This window comes from Etheostoma cragini, chromosome 11 (genome assembly GCF_013103735.1).
Source record: "Etheostoma cragini isolate CJK2018 chromosome 11, CSU_Ecrag_1.0, whole genome shotgun sequence".
NCBI classification, from domain to species: Eukaryota; Metazoa; Chordata; class Actinopteri; order Perciformes; family Percidae; genus Etheostoma; species Etheostoma cragini.
In genome coordinates this window covers 10,070,244-10,089,444 of record NC_048417.1, presented here as the reverse complement: position 1 = coordinate 10,089,444, position 19,201 = coordinate 10,070,244, and the positions used below count along the sequence as shown (strand labels likewise).

At 40.8% G+C, this 19,201-nt stretch overlaps 1 protein-coding gene across 21 annotated transcripts in view; it reads right to left on the bottom strand.

The window, feature by feature from the left end:
• The window catches only part of lmo7a (LIM domain 7a), a 48,537-nt gene that overhangs the window by 19,334 nt on the left and 10,002 nt on the right, over positions 1 to 19,201 (bottom strand). For 20 of the 21 annotated variants that reach the window (XM_034884647.1, XM_034884646.1, XM_034884649.1 and 17 more), the window contains 5 exons: positions 14,494 to 14,600; positions 6,652 to 6,682; positions 5,365 to 5,478; positions 4,235 to 4,445; positions 3,245 to 3,494 (listed from right to left, as the gene is read on the bottom strand). In XM_034884647.1, the coding sequence (XP_034740538.1) occupies positions 3,245 to 3,494; positions 4,235 to 4,445; positions 5,365 to 5,478; positions 6,652 to 6,682; positions 14,494 to 14,600 (713 nt within the window). Of the gene's footprint in view, positions 1 to 3,244; positions 3,495 to 4,234; positions 4,446 to 5,364; positions 5,479 to 6,651; positions 6,683 to 9,220; positions 9,441 to 14,493; positions 14,601 to 19,201 lie in introns of those variants that run through there. The other variant, XM_034884645.1, reaches the window with a different exon arrangement.

Sequence of the window (19,201 nt, the reverse complement as noted above, 5' to 3'; positions counted from 1 at the left end):
AGACCAAGCATTTAGAAGTTGGATAACCATGCAGTCTAGAACACTTTAACATCTGCATATAAATATTCCAAGACTAAAATGGCACTAATAAGTTTTCACAGTCCAAAATGTAAGAAAACTAACAGGCACTGTTACAGCAATGTTTTTACAACTTCAGAGCAGCCAGCCTCTCCACCATTAGCCTCTTTCTATACCTTAGCTGACTGGCTTCCCTGATAGCCTGCCATTTCTGCAGGTCACCTTCGCTGCAAGAAGAAGGTACTGAGGGTGTCATCTGATTGGCCAATGGGCCTTTCATTGAGCTCTGGCTCTGATCGGATAAAACTCTAAGTTTCCGAACAAGCATGTCATCTGTTTTAGGACGTATCTCGTTCTGAACTTGATTCTGTCTGTCTGCTGGTGACTCCTTGGTCAGAGGACATGGGGGGCACAGGAGTCTGGCCTTGAGGTCAGGAGGCAGAGCCCACGGCTCTGGGATGGGCATAGGGGCATAGTTGTCAGGCGCTCCTGAGAGAGGCCGCTGTTGCTGAGCTTGCTGGTTTTTCTCCTTACGATAAACCACATCATCCTGCTCAATATCAGGGAAATCAATCTCATCGGTGCAGACACAGCTGTGTCGCTGTGTGATGATGTTGAGTTGCGGCTCAGACGTGTAATGACGACGCTTGGCTGTCAGCTGAGTCTTCATCATAGCCAAGTCTGGGTTGGACTGGAAGCCAAGGGTTCGCCTAGTAAACATGTCATCATTCTCCAAGTCAGGGTAAATGCTCTCATAATCAAAGGGGTCTGGGGGCTCCCGGGGATCTTGACGCCCCAGGAGGGGCCACCTCTCACATTTGACCAGTCTGGGACCCGAGGCGGGGTCCACTGGGGCAAACACCAGAAGGGGGTTCTCTAACAGAGGGGGCTTTATCTTGGGGAGTTGTGGGAGAGTGTGTGCTTGAATATGAGGACTGCAAGGTGGGCAAAAGGAGAGAAAAGGACAGAGGTGATGAGTGCATGCATGTGAACTGGATCAAAGAGCTAGAAAAGGAGGAAGAAATACATCAACCAGCAGTAGTGGTGATATTTGAGTCAAAAAGAAGTTGATCAAATCGTGATTTTACAATCACTCAACTAGGAAATAAAATAAGATGCTAGTTGCTATAAAAAAAGTTTAGTCTTTACTAGAATAGACTGTAGTAATAAAAGGATAATGCTGAGACACAGTCTATCCTCTACTAAGGTCAGTACAAGCAAACTGCTCTAAAGCGTGTTAGGGCAGACTCCAGTAGCTTCATAGTGTATTTTATTTTTAGTACATTAGAAAGCAGATCATCAGAAATTTAATCCCTAACAGGAGCCTATTTATATTTCTCCTTTTAAATTTGGATGATCTAAAACATTCCTTCATTGTCACAATCATGCAGCTGTATCGACCTTTTTCCCACAACAACGGTGGTGTGAGCTGAGGCCTTGTGTGTGTGGGAGTGAGAGAGAGAGGGGCCAGAGGGAGAGGCGGCAGAGGAAAGCCAAGGACTGATGTCACAGTCTGAATCATCTGACGAAGAGCCCGACTTCTTACAGCTACAGCGGAGGACAGCAGGGTAGATGGAGGAAAATGGACAGAAACAGAGAGGAGGTAGAAGGGAGGTGAAAGATGGCAGGAAATCACGGGGAAAGAGAAAGAAAAATAAGTAGGAGGAATCTATACAGAAAATCAAGTGAATGACAGAACATCAAATTCTAAATCTTAATTGGCATGCAGTGTTTTTTTTAAATATGTCAAAACCAATGTGTCAGGTAGAAAAGAAGGAACATATTGTGCCAGAAGCAGGGTATAAATTCTATCCATGATAGTGCTACTCTGTAAAATATACTATAAAGTAACTTAAAGAATGTATAAATGAGAGTTTCACATTATGCTGGATTTGAATGCCCTCACACACCTGACCCCCTGCATCTTCTTGTACCAAGGTCTCTTCTGGGAGCCCAGTTTGATCTTCTGAATGTGATTGTCTTCTTCGGGCGTCCAGAACTTTGGTAAGAATTTGTCATAAGATACTTTGGCAACCTGCTGGGGTTTGACGCCCATCTTGCGGGAGTACAGGTCATCTTGAATGGGGTCAGCATAGCCCACGTCATCGTCCTCATCCTCAGAGTCATAGCATATCTCCTTGAACAGGCTGTCCGTGGACACAAGGCAGTGGTGATCCATCCTCACAGTGCCCGGCTGGAGAGGCTTCGTTTCCCCACTGTTGATGCCGCTGCTGCTCAAGAGAGACAGCCAATCACACGTGTCAATTTCTTTTTTTTCAGCAGCAGCACAGCACGCCAGTCACGCAAAGAGGAGCACATTCCTCGAGCACAACAACCTCAAATGAGATGATGCAAGGATTAGCAAACCAATGCAAGCTCAAAACCAAACTGCAAAAGGAGGCAAAGATTGATTTGAGTCGTAATTAATTCAAATCACTCCTCCAAGCTCATCCAATTCAGAAAATGCAAAGAAAAAGAGAAACCAACAAACTGACTAATAGAGCACTGTTACAGTAAAAGGCAGCATACTACAACCAAGGATGTTGCTCATGGTTACAATTAACCATGCAAACTGAGGGTAAGAGAAGCGTTCTAGTTTGATCTCATCAGGCAGGCACATCAAAGTCACACTGATGCTTCATGTTCTCTGACCTGAGGGAGGTCACATTCTGTTGAGGGGCAACACTTGGAGTCATAGTGACTTTATGCACAGGGCCACTGCTACCCCCAGAGGCCCTTCCTGCTGCCAGGGGACTGATTGGCACGGCGAAGTTGGTGGGCGGTGCTGGGGAGGGGCTGTGGAAGCGTCTGCTGGCCAGGTCATCCAGAACGAGGTCAGGGTCCGGTCGATCTGCGTCCGATTCACTGCCACTCTCATACTCTAAGGCCCACTGTAGATGAGCCTTAGGCAAGGCACTCTGGGATACTCGACTGTTGTCATAGCAGTCAGAGGAAAGCCTTGTTTCGCTGAGGTCGTTCAATCATTAAATAAAACACAACACGAGTACACACCACCATGGACCATTCGCAGACAACACAACAAGCGTCACAAACACCAACATGATGGGAGAGGAGAAAATGTAAACTTCAGGCATTTGAAGCACAAACAGAGTATTTGGGTATGAACACAATACTTCTAGAGTACTTTGTGTTTCGTTGCTTTTAAGAACAAAAAATGAATGAATTAAAAACACAGCAAAGTGTTAACTGTTGCGTGTAACCGTACCTGGTGAGTGTGCCTTCATCCTCTGTGTTTGAGGGGTTGGCCCAGCTGCGCCGGCTGTCCTCATTGCGTTCGGCCCGTTTCTTCCTTAGTGGAGCAGGCACGTAGCCTGAGGCTTTGTCTTTAGTGGGCAGGAACTGGTTAAACTGGGAACTGGCCTTGGGTGTGATGGTTACTGACCGTCTGTAACTTAGACCGTCCTTGTTCTCAGCCATCCTGAAGACAGAGTCTGCCTCAGTGTCACTGCAGCAACCTGAAGCATAGACAGAACGGGGGGGTTCAAAATGGTGTGAAAAAAAAAGAGTATGGTAAATATAGAAAGTCAGCGAAGAACTAACAAAAGAGTGAGGTCTGACAAGGGTTATTAAGAAGCAAAAAGAATAAACGGGGTGAGAGTAGAGAAAAGAGAGAGGGGAGTGTGTTGTGGCGTGACTTTGAAGGAGTAACAGAGGGGTGCCGGGTGGGGAACCAAGGCCCCTTCATTTACAAGCCGGTGTGGACGGCTGTGGAATGTCTCACTGCTTTTTCCTATTAGGGGGATGACCCCTCTGAGATCACTGACCAAACCCCCCCCCCCCAACACACTTTAGTCATGAAACAAGATCACAGACGGGGCTTTAGCATTGATATATAGTATCTTCTTCTTTAGAGACTTTTCACTGAAATGATACACTTACAAAAGCATACCACTAGATGGCAATAGGTAATTGTTTACACAAATGGGAGGCAACATTCTGGCTCTGATGCAGCATATCTTCCCTTTTCACAAATATTTGAAGTTCTAGACTAGACGGTAAAACTTGAGGCAGAGATGGAAATTGGGAAAGGCGGAACTCTTTATTGTACAGCCAGGGTGTGACGAGGATAACACAAACAACATTCACAAAAATAAAATAAAACATCATTTGACCTCTTAAAGGCCAAAAAGGCAGCTTTAGAAGGGTAAAAATGTTAAGTTTTGTGTATAGGTGCAAATTACATGATGTCTCCTACCCTCGCTGCTTCCTTTAAGAGTGGTTTCAGATGAGATGCTCTGAGGTCGGGAGCCCAAAGAGTCCAAGCTGTCAAGGGAGTCGTCTCTCCTGTGTCCTCCTCCTTCTCCTTCTCTCAGATGGAAGAGCTCCTCTCGCTCTGAGTACCAGCTATCTCCAAAACCGCTGTCTCTGACGTTGCTGCCTTTCTGACTGGACGATTCTTGCAGAGCCTTTGATACGAACACAAACACACACAGTCAGATAATAGGATGCCAATTAAAATATTTAGCTGCACTGTCTGTGTGGTGCACTGGAAATCTCCCAGGTAGAGTGTGAAGTCTGTACTGTCTGGCCTTTAATTCTTGCAGACTAGGTTAAATATACTGTCTGTGAGGGGCAATGCATGATGTAATATAAACAAAATAACCTCAATGTTTTTACTGCAATCTCTGTCAAAACAAACAGTGCTATCGCCGATGGATCATTGATGACTGTTTACTGTATGAAGACATGTAAACACATAAGCAAGCCCTGGAGCCACTTCAACCAGAATGGCTGCAAACAAGCAAAAACTTGTCAGCCACTTTAAAAAGAAAATTATTTTCAGATCTGTAATCCACTGAATCCAACCAAACATTACAACTCCACAAATTTAACCCACCCTAATCCCATGCCACTGAACTTGGATTATCATAGCTAAACGTACAAGATGCACAGTAACCAAATGCTATTACTAAAAATCCCTGTAGTCACTTGAGTTATAGGACTAGGCACACTGCCACCTATAAATCTATGTGAAAGCAGAGTGCCAAATTTAACACGAGAACAAGCAGTGGAAGGGAAACGGGCTTTTTCCACAAAAGAAGCTGTAAACAAGATTGAAATAGCCTAGTCAAGGCATTAGGTCAGTTATGATTAACGTAACTTTGGTTTTAGTGGCCAGTAATCTGAGGCCTCTTGGCCTTTAACAGTCATTCTTCCGCACATAGTCGACATACCAGGGAGGATACAGAAATGTTCTGGGCAGCGAGTGTAAAAGAGGATTTCATTCATGCTATTTCTGCTTTTTCACAAGAAAAATAAGCTTTTGTTTCACATACAGACGAGACAGCTCAGAGTGTACAATTGGATAATGATCACCAGTTTTACCTTGTATAGCGCTGTGCCCAATAAGCCCTCAAATGCCTTAAAATTCAGGTAAGGTCCATCATAGAAACGTTCACACTGAGCTCTTCTACCAAGCCAGTAAATTGTGATCAGTACCTGGAGAGAAGAAAACCAACAGCTTATTACACAAACCATACATGTGGAATATATGTGGGAATTAATACTTAAAGCCAGACAGAATACATAAGATTATAGCTATACCTTTTCCTAGCTGATAAATGGTCTGTACCATGTTAAAGCAGGTGATTGTTATGATAGTTGCTACACTGACACAAGGTGATATCGGCCCATTCTCTGCCCTGCTTTCCAGGCTCATCCAGAAAACACTGTTGCTGTTTGTGTGTGCATTATCAGACTGGGCAGGTAAATGTGCTGCACTAAAGCAAAAAATCATCGCTGCATCGAGCTACAACGATGCTGCTCCACTATTATACAACACGGTTAAAACGGACATGTCAGGTCTTTGGGTTTATATTATGCAGCCGGAAGCAGGAAAATAATGTAGGACAATTAAACATAAAGTTGCTGACATATAATTGCAATGTCCTTGGTTAGTGTCCGGCTTTCTCCCTTTCATTTCCCATCACAAAAATGACCCAGAAAAGTGAGTCCAATGAATAAAGCATGTTATGTCATCTACCCATCACATAATATTTTGTTGATTTATCACTAAAATTACACATCACATTAAATTGAATCTTAACAATGGTACCATACTATATGGTATTAAAGTATAACATTAAAAGAGTACCCCAGATTTAACACAGCACTCTCAATGGACAGGTTTTTCTTTTAAATGTATCAAAATTGATGCAGCTGACCCAAATATATCATATTCATATTTGAAGCATTTGTCTTCCTTGTCAAAATCTATCTGGCGCCTATATTACCCACAATGCAACTTGACCATGCAAGAAGCGGCTAATGTAGCCTCAAGCAGCAATGAGGAGCTACAGAGGTCTGAGAAGAATACTACTTTCTACTCTACACACCAAGATTGTTTTTTTAATTCCTGACTTAAGTGACATCACTTGAAGCAATTTATCAGATAATGTACAGAACTTTATAATTTTTTCCCTACGTCTGTAGTACTCGCCAACACCTGTAGACAGACTTTGATGTGTAAAATTGGAGTTCCCCTTAGAGGGATTATATTCTTCAATGATACCTCAACAGGACTGAAGTTAAATTATGTTTTATAATTGCCGAATGAAAGGTCACCAGGTCAAGATCTCAGAAAAAAAACATTGCTTATATTTTTCCACTCACATTTTTCAGCCTCCTGTTGGTCTCTTGATGCCTGTGAGAGAAAGAGCAGAAAACAGAGGTGTATGTGTGAGAGAAAATGACAATAAAAGAACAGAGGGCATGCTTGTTGTCTCTGTGTTGGGCAGTGAAAGAGCTGGAAATTCAGAGCACAATCCAGACTATTGCCAGCCCTTCACTCACTCTCACACAGCAACACAAAGGCTGAGAGGAAAAAAAACTAACACGTTTCTGGAAAAATAATTGTAAGCTATAAAGTAAAGTGTTCTACGTTTGTGTGTGCGTTTGTTTATTTTAACACTAATCACACACCCAAGCATCTGTAAAAACATCCAGCTCATTTTTACTCCTGTTAATTAAACCAAACAAAACTCAACCTTTTTTCTCATGTAAATGTAAGATGTACCTGTCACCTAATGTGACTAAAGTATTTATTTAGAGAGGTCAATAAACAGTTGAAAACAGCTACAGTACATACATTAACCATAAGTGTGACAGAGTACAGGCTTCACATCCCATGTGCACGCTACACACTACTAGTATCATGTAGCAATGCAATAGTCACATATGCCTCTCTACCCATGAGTACTTGGATTTCTTACAGCCCCTTCCTAGCATGCAATGTTACCAATAATCCTGCAGAGAATGTAATGCATGTATAGTGTAGCCACCTCAGATGACTGGCTGCCAATCAAACTTGTTTGGCTTTATATAGGTAACTTGGTTTAGAGTGAAGAAACAAAGCAAAGATGTGTAATTTAACGCATTATTTACATTCTTTAAAATCAGGAAACAGAGACATGAGCACTGATTGTCCAATATAGCATTCAGTGGTACACATGCTGTACTTAAGTACATATGTGGATCTGTTGCTTTATATTTCTACTTCACTGCATTTTACTATATTGCATTCCTCTGACAGCTATAGTTACTTGTCAGATTAAGATTTCACATGAAAAAACTTTGGACTGTATTATAAAACAGTATTAATTGTTAAAGATTAAACCAGTGGGATGGGAAGAAGATCAACTTTCTCAGCAGTATGCGTCATGTTACACCAGAGGCCAACAGTGAAAACTGAAATGGACGGTTACCAATTTGGCATATTGCAAATTTAAGAGGCAGGAAAAAAATAATCCCATCTCTTGTGTGGCTTTGAGTACAGTTACAAAGTCTAAGATTACAGCAGTGGTGGCCAGATTCAGAAAAAAAGTAGTTGTATTCCAAAACTGCCACCACACTGTGTCTCAATGCTTATTTATGGCTAGTGGTAATAGCTGAACTGAAGGGAAATTTATTAAAGGGCTATATTCAGGCCTCCAGAGCCTCAGGACTGTTCTACAAAATCAGATGAGTGCTCAGATGAGTACTCATCAGAGTCTGAAACACACAAGTTCTGCACAGAAAATAGAAATAGCTTCTGTGAAATACTACTATTAGTTAAAATATCACATTGGGTCTTTTACTTAATGGCACAAGGCACAAGGAGAAGGAGGAATTTTATGAACACTCCATTAAGTTCAAATGTGATTAGAAATTCAATACCATGTCAAAAAGATGACCTTAGGATAAAATGTTGTCTTTTAGAGTGGAAATCTTTAGTTAGGTTTGTTTCTTGTGTTACAGGTAAAATGTCTGATTTACGAAGTAAAACAGGACACATCAGGGTTTTTAAAGTGGCTGACCCCTATCAGAGAATGTATACTGTATGTGCTATATAGTAAGTACATAGTGCTCTGACAGGCAACCCTCCAGCTTCACAAATTAACAGGATGCTCTCATTACTTCCACCAGCTAACCATTTCAGCCATCAGCCTCAAACTCTGCATGCTTACAGATACTTTCGCATCACCACTCTCTTGCCGACGTCAAAGAGTGAGAGACATCATTCTTCTTTTAACTTCCATGGAAAATGAAAAGACACAAGATGCGATTACTTGAACGTTAGCCACTCAGTGTAGGCTAAACCATCATCAACCACGCAGTGCGACACAGGTGGACTGCTACATGATTAATCAACAGCAGTTACACAAATTATATATACATCAATTATTAGAGTCTAATCATGCCCCTAATTTATATAAAAACTAAACAGGTGTCCATTTTTTATATTTCTATGAACCTGACTTCTATCTTGTCAAATTTTGACAGTATTGCTTGACACTTGTACAGAAACATACAATTAATTTAATTTGACTTGAAGGAGTTTGTTCAGCCAATACAAACCAAAGATACAAAGAAACACATACAACTGAGGAACCATGAGCCACTATTAAAACGTTAGACAAATAACTCAGAATGACTACTTAAAGTACACCATCTTTCCAATTCAGTTTATTACTTCCCTGTCCTGCAAACAAGGCAAAAATGCTGTCTCAATCTCTAGCAAGACACAAACACATACAGGTGAAAACTGTTCATGGAACAAAATGAGACCAATGGATGTGTCTCAACCCATGTAACAAGATCAAGGAAGCTCTGCTTCTTTGAGACAATAAACAAACCAAAAGACAAACAAATCCAGTACCCAAGCCTTAAATAAATGGGTGTGCACGTGTGATCAGGAACATACCTCTGCAACGAAGATCCCTCGCCCTGCAGCATTCAACAACACCATATTTGTCATCCTTCATCTATGTTCTTTCATTCTAAAGAAATTCTTTGGATTTTAAGACACACCCAGCCATTGTCATGCATTAGGAGTTCTGAAAAACGTAGACACAAGGCGAGTTTGAATAGAGAAATCAGCTGTGGGTGAGACGGTGTCGGGCATCATTGTGCCGTAGTTATCGGACACACTGCAGTCTCTGTGAGCGAGGAAACAGGGTGAGGCTTGCATTTCTCTCTCTAAGTCAACTACGAAGCACAAATATAACCCTTGTGTTGGCCTTTTCCAATCAGAGCCGTGTCCATGGTGTAGAAACTTTATTGGCCTTCCACCATCATCACTTGTTTGGTTTCACAATCTGCCCAGAGTTCACACAATACTGCTACAAGTGACGGCAGTGCCACATACAACACCAAGAAACCAGAACGTGCAGTGCCAGCACCCTTGAACCACACCCAAAATACTGACATACAGGGCACATTTTTGCACTTCGTCACTCAGGAACATTCAGACTTTGCCACAGTCCGTTTAAAACTAATATCAGGACTCGCATGGCATGAGGCTCAATATCTATTGGTGTTGAATACATTCTAAAAACTCTCTGTAGTCAGTCTCCATCTGTCTGGGAAACAGCACATTCCTTCAGGTAGTTCAAACATTTGGTTTGATCTAGAGCCAGGGATGCCATTGCATAATCCTAATCATGTCACACCACACAACCACTCCTTCATTTATTGTTTAAAAAGGGTAATTTAAATTCCTCAAAGGACAACGTATTTTGATGTACCTGCCTATCCAGTGCGGTTTCCTTTTTTCGGTTTGGTGAGCAGTCAACTCTTGTCAATAATTTGCTTAATCAAAAGTGAGACTTTGGACTCCTCTCAGTGGAGGATTTGTTCTTTCAGTTACTAAAGGTCACCGAACAAAAGTTAGACTCATAGCCATATATTCTAAACTTCCTAAAAAAAGAAAGCTGCAGATAATTGGGGGTTTAGTTGGTTTAACATTGTCATTTGATACGTTAGTATACAGTACATATATATATATATATATATATATATATGTAAAGTATTTTACGTTATTTGATTATTATTATAATTGATGTTAATATGAAGGCAGCAGTTCAATGTCCGATTTAGGTGAAGCTAATTATACGTTCTTTATATGCATGTTGGGTTGCTTAATCTATAACTGCGAATCACTTTTTTTTTATCAGTAAAATTATATTGACAAAGTAACGATCTATAGCTGTCAAATAAAGGTGTAAGTGTAGTAAAAAGTACAATATTTCCTTCTGAGACACAGTATAGTGTATAAAGTGGCGAAAAAAATAAATTGTAACGTTCAGTGCAAATACTTCAGACATGTACATAAATACTATACTTAAGTAAATGTACTTTATCATCTGAGTTTAACAACATCTACAGTATGTAAGATCAGATATACTGTACTTCCTCTTATACTTGCTGTGATACACAGTAGGTATAAAGGTGGTAATAAGCTGAATAGGCATGGGAGTCCCTTAGAAAACTATACAGGCTATCAGCACAGTGTGTAATGTTACAGTATAATGTATGTATTCTTGGTGACACACACTGCAATGTCCACCTTCTAAGGGAGATATCCTGTTTAATTATTTCTATGACACATGGCACTTGTTAAAACATTCAAAGAGGTCAAGCAAACAGTAATCAGTTGACATTTTGTGTCATTAGAGAAATCCTGTCATTTTCTAGAGTTTCATTTATGTCAACTCAAGAGTTGGGGTCCTCGTCCCGCCTTGACTCCATGCTGCTGATTTTCCAAATTGCAGCTAATGGTCTAAAGGAAGGGACTGAAGTTAAAGACAGGAGTTTCAGATACCATGATCCATCTGAAGCACTCTAATGCCCGCAGCCCTCATTTCTTGGGCAGCTGTTAGAAACCGACAGAGTTGGTCTAAAGTAGCCAGTGAATCATATCCTCCAATGAATCAGATTCAGTCTGGTCAGTATTACACCTCTGGGTGTGTGCACTTGGTTATAGTTCAACAAGACATGTATCACGTCCTCCAGAACACATCACTCAACAGCACACAGTCTCTTATCAGTCCGTTCCTCTATGACAACAGTTTGTCATGTTATATGTGTGTGACACATATATGACAATTTTTTATATTGATTTTCTTTGTAGCTACTTAACGTCTTTGTCAGAAAGCAACAGTGTGAGCATGCAGTCCAGATAGTGGTAAAGCCAATACTACAACAAATGCAAAGCTCAAAGGTCAAAATGCACCAATCTTTTATGGCTGCCGTGGCAACACAGACCAGCAAGAATTAAACTGTGTTCTCAGCACACCTTGCTTTAGTCAATATCTAACAACAGCTTCCTGCAAAAAGAAACATACTGGCCTGATTATTAACTACTAAGTTCAAGCACAAAATATCAATTTGTAAAATTTAGCATTTCTCATGGAGCTCAATAAGACTAATCAATATGAAGTGATTGACATGTTTTTTCCATTGAACTAGTGTTGAGTAATTAAAAAAAGAAAGAAAAAAGATAAATACACAGTAAATATAAAGTATATATATGTATATACTTATACTAAAAGTAACAATAGATCAAAAGAGAGGAAAGCAACACATCCTCAATCATGTTTCATGATGTTAGGCAATTTTACTTGTTAAATGAATGAAATGATTAATCAATCATCAAAATACTTTCGTTTTTAAATTTCTGTTGCTCGACTTTGATTAATAATCTATTTTTGCAGCTCTAATGCAAATACAAAACTATGGGGAACCTAATGCACATGCAAAGTTAAAGTTTCACTCTCTGTTTAACTATAACTTTATGATATGAAAACATATAAAAGTCAAATTAAATAAACTGAAAATTGTATAAAGGATAGTAAAGAGAAATAAATAAAAGGCAGCTGATTGCTTTCTGTATCAGTGAAGGGGTTTCCTGGAGAAACTAAAATACTGGGTGAAATGAAACTTACAGCACCAACAGGATAACAACCTTATTGCTGCTGAACCAGAGAACAGGGAAGCTGAGCAAAGCACCTGTCAGACTGGGTGAAAGGGAGTGAAGGTTGGACACACACCAGGGGCAAAGACAGCTGATAGGGACAACTTTCTCACTCTCTCTGTGCTTTGCTCTCTGGGGCTCATTTGCAACATAGGCTCTGATAAGCAACCGTGAAATAAAACCTTTGGTTGCTGGACTGCATCCTTGTTTGGGATTATTTCCCTATGTTGTGCCATCTCTGTGAGTGTGAGTTGTAGTTGGGGATAACATTTTGCTGCATTTAAGAACAAAATTGAGTAAGAAATCTATTTGAAGAAGAGATTCCCTTTGTACAGTTCATTGTGACTAAATTGTGTACAAAAACGATCAGCTGGAACAGTCAGAGCAGATGCAGGTTCATCTAAAAAAGAGAACCTACAACTGTGTAGCACGTTAAAGGTGACAGTGTGCCACAGTGTGCCGCAGCAGCAATCAAAGACACAAATAACAATGTCTGTCTTTTCCTTTGAATGAACAGCCTCACATATTGGATGATACAGGGACAAAACCACAACTTCAACTGCAAACGTCATTCAAACTTTCACAAACACACCGGTGCACTGTAAAGACCACACGCAAAGGGGGAATGTTGTGGGAGGAGACCATACACTATTAAAAGCTCTTCCTCTGAGTCCTGTTACCATTCCAAACAATCCTGCTTGTCAAAGTGACCCCAAGGTCTTAAAAATAGAAAGTGAGTCCCCCCTTTGACCAAACCCCCCTACACAGACAGACATGGTGGCAAAGAGCTGAGCTACAGTACACTCAGCTCCAACAGAACAGTGGGACTAAAGGACTTCATGCAGCAACTGTTTGAAATTGTTGTGTCATTTAAGAACAAAAGTTATTTACCTCCAATTTTATGGGAAAAGGTTATGCAAGAGCAATGTCTGATAATGCACAGGTCCATAAAAACATTGTCTCTAAATTTATGACACTGGATGAGACATTTGGTGAATCATATTGCCGTATCTAAGGGCAGCATATCCTGTGCTGTGGGTAAAGGGTGTATCTTGATTAAAGGCAGGCAGATTTGTTTATTTAGAGTTCATATTCCAATGTACAGTGAATCGGCCTTGTGTGTTTTTGCAACGGCTGTGGTTTTGACACCATTGTCAGTGTTACTGAAGAATAAATTAGTGGGTGGATCATGGGAAAAATGTTCTAGATGTTGTGGCAACATCTTAAAAGGAACATCCACACTTACTTTAATTGCACAACTAAGTGACATAGAGTTGCAGAAGGAAACTGGAGCACCACTGGTTTGCAGCATTTTCAAAAAGTTCACAACTTCATGACATCATCTTGTATTATTACCTAAAGTGATGTATTTGTTGTTAGGTGCCTATCTACTTTAAGATTAGCAACTTGCATGTATTGCTGCTAAAGCACCTTTCCTTGTGCTTGCACAGCGGTGCTGTGTCACAGTGGATGGATTGTGCTCGGAGCTCTGACTTACCTCACTCCCTCTCGAGGGCACACCTGTGTAAAAACTGAACAGGTTGTTCAACATACTGCATACATCTCTGGCGGGCACGCAACTGACAGTAGAGCAACTGCCATAAACAAAACAACTATAAACACTGTTGTAGTGTCTTGACATTGTTTGTCCAACTCGCTAACTCTTACTCCAACTAATGTGAACTTCTTTCTGTTCACACACTCAAAAAAAAAACAATGCTTTAAGATGCATAGTCTGTAATTTACTTCCTTACTGTGATTGATTTTCTAGACCTGCACCAAGAACGAAATCAATTTGATCAGACATGTTGGAGAGCACATCCTTTTTTCTTTTGAGTCAATTGTCATATTTTAAAGAAAAATTAAGCAAGTGCCTGCCAACACACACACACACACACACACACACACACACACACACACACACACACACACACACACACACACAGAAAATAGTCCTGACCTTTTTTAACTGCAGCTCAAATTATCCCTCACATGAAGGGACACATGCTCTGAAATACATTACAGCATGAAAGCTACATTTGAATGTCATGTACACTTTTGTGTTAAATGGGACCATAAAAAGAAGGTGAGAATTAGTTCAATCAAGGAAGAAACATGAGTTGGACTCAGCTTGCAGGAGGACTTAAACTATGTGAATGGCAAGGACAGATACCAAAATGTTTTATTAAAATATTGCAACGCTCACAAAATCCCAAACTTACTTGACTGTAACTCTTGTGGATAAATCCTGAAGATCTCCTGGGTGAAAGAGCTGTGCTTCTTTTAGTCCGAGCTTCCCGCAGGCCTTGAGGAAGACGTTAAGGTTGTCCTGGACAAAGAACAAAGCAGGGGTTGAGGGTTGTCAACCTTCAGAGGCAGAGGCAAAGAATAATCACTCAAGAATTTTCTGGCAGGGACACAACTTGCAACTCATTGCTTCCAAAGTTCATATCAGCAGAGAACAGAGAGGGACGGGGAGGAGCATGTGTGTAGCAAATGAGAAGTGATCCAGTGAAGAACACACAAACACACATGCAAGGGGGGAGAGGCTGCGTGACAGGAGCTGACTGACGGCACAAAGCTACCTGTGGGCTGGGTTAGGATGGGGACAAAACCCAAACGAGGAAGTATGACATCAGAGCTTTGCACATGTCCCACCCAACCGGCCATTCGAGTGCAAGACTGACACACACAGGAGCAGAATACCTACTGCAGTCTCTTTCTCTTCACACCCTGAAACTGTCCCCTCCCCTCTTTGCCATGCCCTTTACTCGAGAATACCTGTGGAATCTGTGGGGCGGTGGAGTATTTTGGAGACATTTCGTTGCTATGAAACATGTTGGGTGACAGAAACGGAAGACATATTTTCCCTGAAGCAACTCAAGATGTCATGGGAGTGTCCAACACTATGTCAATCATTTCATATTGCATAAAGTTTATATGTGTGCACATGATTTGCACAGATATGGAAGTTTAATGCACAATAGGAAAAATAGTAACAATTTAAACAAAATCTATAAATATACACACATCTCATGTGTTTCAAAGTTATCTTCAACCTTGACAACACTATTTTTTTCCGGATTTTTTACTTTTTCCAGTTGTATTTCAAGAGTCTTGTTTGTAAATCTGCACTTCCCATTGGGACAGATCTGCTTAAGAAGGTTTTATGTAATGACACATGGCCTCAACATGGGCTGAAATAATTAAGGGGTAGCTAGTTCTATATTTAAATGGCAAACATGCTTATTAGCAAATGGTAGGACAGGGCTGACCTCTCTGTGCAGAAATCCCTCACTAACAGCTTTAATTGTCCTTGAATGGCACTTTGATGGGCCCTACAGGTCACTGTGGGCACCTACAGGCCAAGGATCAAACCCCCCAATTCTTTATACAGTTGCTGCGGCCCCTCTTTATTCATTATTACACAGAAGAGTTCTTCCCTTCTTTGTCTTGGTAATATATACAGTACATGATAATGTGATTTTCCAGATTGATACAGAATAGGATTGAGTAACAGATATAATTCCAAGGGTTTTGAATCTTAATCTTTTTGAATATGTGAACATAGTTCACAAATATGTTTATCAGTGACACTTACAATTTAAAGGTGTTATTCAATATGTACAGCATGTACAATCAGAAATAACAAAGTATATCATCCCGCCATGTGAACAAAAGTGAAAGATCATTTCTGTATATGCCCCATGATTCAGATTTGCTCCAAATTGAATGGGTTCCTCCTTGGCCCAGGCTATACCCTTCCACCAAGTTTGACAGACAAAACAAACAAAAAACAAACAAACAAACAAACAAAGAAATGGACAAACACCAATTGAAAACATAACCTCCTTGGCAGTGGTAATAACAAAGTCGTTTTTAGCAGACAAACTAAGCAACTATTTCCATCCTCTGAAAGAACACAGGCCATAAAAGGCAACTAAGCCTTATTGCGGCCATGTAAAAATCTCACAAAGGACGTTAGGCCCTGGTGTTACAAAAACTCCCCTTAATGCAATCATGGCCTATGTGGAAAAAGAATTATATCACTTACGTAGGTATGAATGTCATTTAACCTCAAAGAGCATTATGAACACAATAAAGCCCTCCCCCCACCCAGACAACCAGTCCCAGTACCTGCAGAGATAATGATGAAGGAATGTTATGCTGACTTGTAACTGCACATAATCCTACTAAATATGCTGAAACCATCCAGCAGCCTCTAATCCTCTCATGCCGACTTGAGTACCCTGAATTAAGCATTTCACACTAAGAGGCGGAAAGATATGACTCATAAGGTGTCTGATTTGGTAAGAAGAAAAAAAAAGGATCTCGGTCCATACTGGTCACATTGTGGTCACTCTATTTCTTCCACTGTATTCTTTGTCTAAAATGGGCATACTCTACAATTATCCTCAACTGACCCTTGGTAATCCTTCAAACACCAAGCAAAGCTATGGTTAAAATATCAGGCTACACATTCAGTCCTGTGACAATAAACCAAGAAAACTTGATATGTTGCGTCTCCTGAAACAGACCCTATAAAATACCTTCTTTTTCCAACAGTCAAATCCAGTCATGGCATGCACCCGTACACACAAATACAGTACCAAAACATGGTCAAATGCCTGTCATTGTCATTGTATGATTACACAGACATTTAGATGAGTAAAGACGCACTCAGGGTCATGAGACTGTCTGTTTATCTCCTCCCACTTCAACCTCAACTCACCAAGGAGTTGGTGTATGCGGGAACATCCAGCACCATGTCAATTACAGCGTATTTACATTGGGCAGAGGCTGATGCAGTCATCTTTAACTCCCTCCCTCTGGATTCAGACCAGTGGGCCTCAAATCCGGGCCCCCGCTCACGTAACTTGCAGACCCACCACACAACTTGTCGGCTTTCTGCCCAGCACCGGTAGAAGCTGAACCAGGACCGAACCAGGGTGCTTTGACCCAAACCCACAATTCCCTGATTGATTGGCAACAGGCAGAGAAGTGTGCTGACATGGGAAACATTCCTTTGGACAAAAGTGAAGCCAAAGAATAGGCCTGGGTTTGAAGCCAATATTGCTAAAAATTCCAAAAAAACAGAGATTTCCGTTTTTCCCCTTTTTCCCTCCCTGGGCTTTTTATTCCACCAGCACTGAGGCCTGGTAAATTAACAATTTTAAGTCCTGAAATCTTTCAGATTGCAAGAATAAAAGGGCAATTAGGACATGAAATGTTAATATTTTAGTGTCAATAAGGTATGTTTGCCAAAACCTTTGCATTTAGCATAGATTTAAGTGATACTGTATCTACATTTTTTTAAAGGCGCCACCAACATTACTCTGGTTCTTTGCACTTTTTCCACATGCAATGCAACATTTTGAATGTTAGGCATTCTAGAAAAGCATTGTTTTACCAGTTTCTTCTTCCCTGACAACATTCAGGGGAGATAGATAGCATACATGAAGACAAACCCTATGCAGTAATCTTTACTATGTTGAGACAAGTGGCTAAACATTATACATTTAATGCTTAAATTATTTCACAATTTTAAAGAACACAGCTTAAATCCAATTTGAACACTTAATTCCATCACTTCAAGAACAGACATGTGAGTATTTATAGAGATGAGAGATAAAGGACAATCTTAGAACACTACTTGGAATGCTATTCTCACAGCACAGTGAGAGTAAGTTGTGTTTGTTTGGAGAGCTCCCCACTTTTCTCCATGTGGTTGGCAGTAACTGATAGCCGCTGGCCAACCAAGAGCTTTCACATTTGCCGGAGAATTTATGATCTGGTGGTTTCAGGTTTGTGTCCAAGTCTCGGAAATACCACACCAGCGCTACTGATGGAGAATATAATTTACCTCATTACCTCAGCAGGTGCCCAGCCAGTTAAATCCCTAAGGGTCCAAAACAAACTGACAGAACATTTGATTTATGGCATAACACAGATATGATGGAACAGTGTTCGGTACAGCAAATACCATGTTTACTGTTTACATCTAGCATGAATGCCAGTCTGTTTTTTCTTCTGCAAACTTGTCATTGTCTTGCCAAACATGTTGAGTGTTACTCAGCCCACCGACACACACTCAGACTGGCTGGGTTAAGGTTGGGGTTCTCCATAACTTCCCTGGACAGCTGGACTCAATTACTCCCACAAGAGAGAGCTTTGTGAGGGATGGGTTTAAGGTAGGGTTTTCAAACCTCTACTTCCCGAGCACTTGCATGCAGACACTCCCAAAACAACGGAGCCACTGTGGCCCAGAAGGCCTCTGCCACAAGCTGCTTCAATTTGAAGACATTGCCAGGCCTAAAAAGCTGAAGAAGTTGAGACACACTGATTCAATAACAGGTTATTACGTAAACCAAACTCTGCCACCTTCTGACCTCCCATCACTCAATCAAAAACCTAATTATATCCCAGTACAAAGACTTTTTGTCTTAAATGACTTTGATTGAACGCAGCCTCAAGCATGGCAGACAACATATTTAGGGTGCACTCAAATGCGCCTAGTGGCCTTTCAAGCAGCTCCACGTTCACTGAACTTATTAGTGAGGATGGTTATGAGGAGCGACAAGTCACTGAGGCAAACACCTCTCTCTCATTGGCAGCCATGCCTCAGACCTGTCACCAGTTGGCACGACTTCTGCTGCTGCACCTCATGTTCTTACTCACATCTTAATACATACTCAACACAACAGACATGTTTACAACAATAATACCAGGACACAAAGCTCTGTAAACAAAAAACTAGTAGTATGTGTTAAAGGTCCCATTAAATGGTGCTCTTTGGATGCTTTTATATAGACCTTAGTGGTCCCGTAATACCATATTTGAAATATATTTCCCAAAATTCAGTCTTGGTGCAGAATTACTGCCACTAGAGCCAGTCCCACAATTAACTTTCCTTAGTATGTACATTTCTGA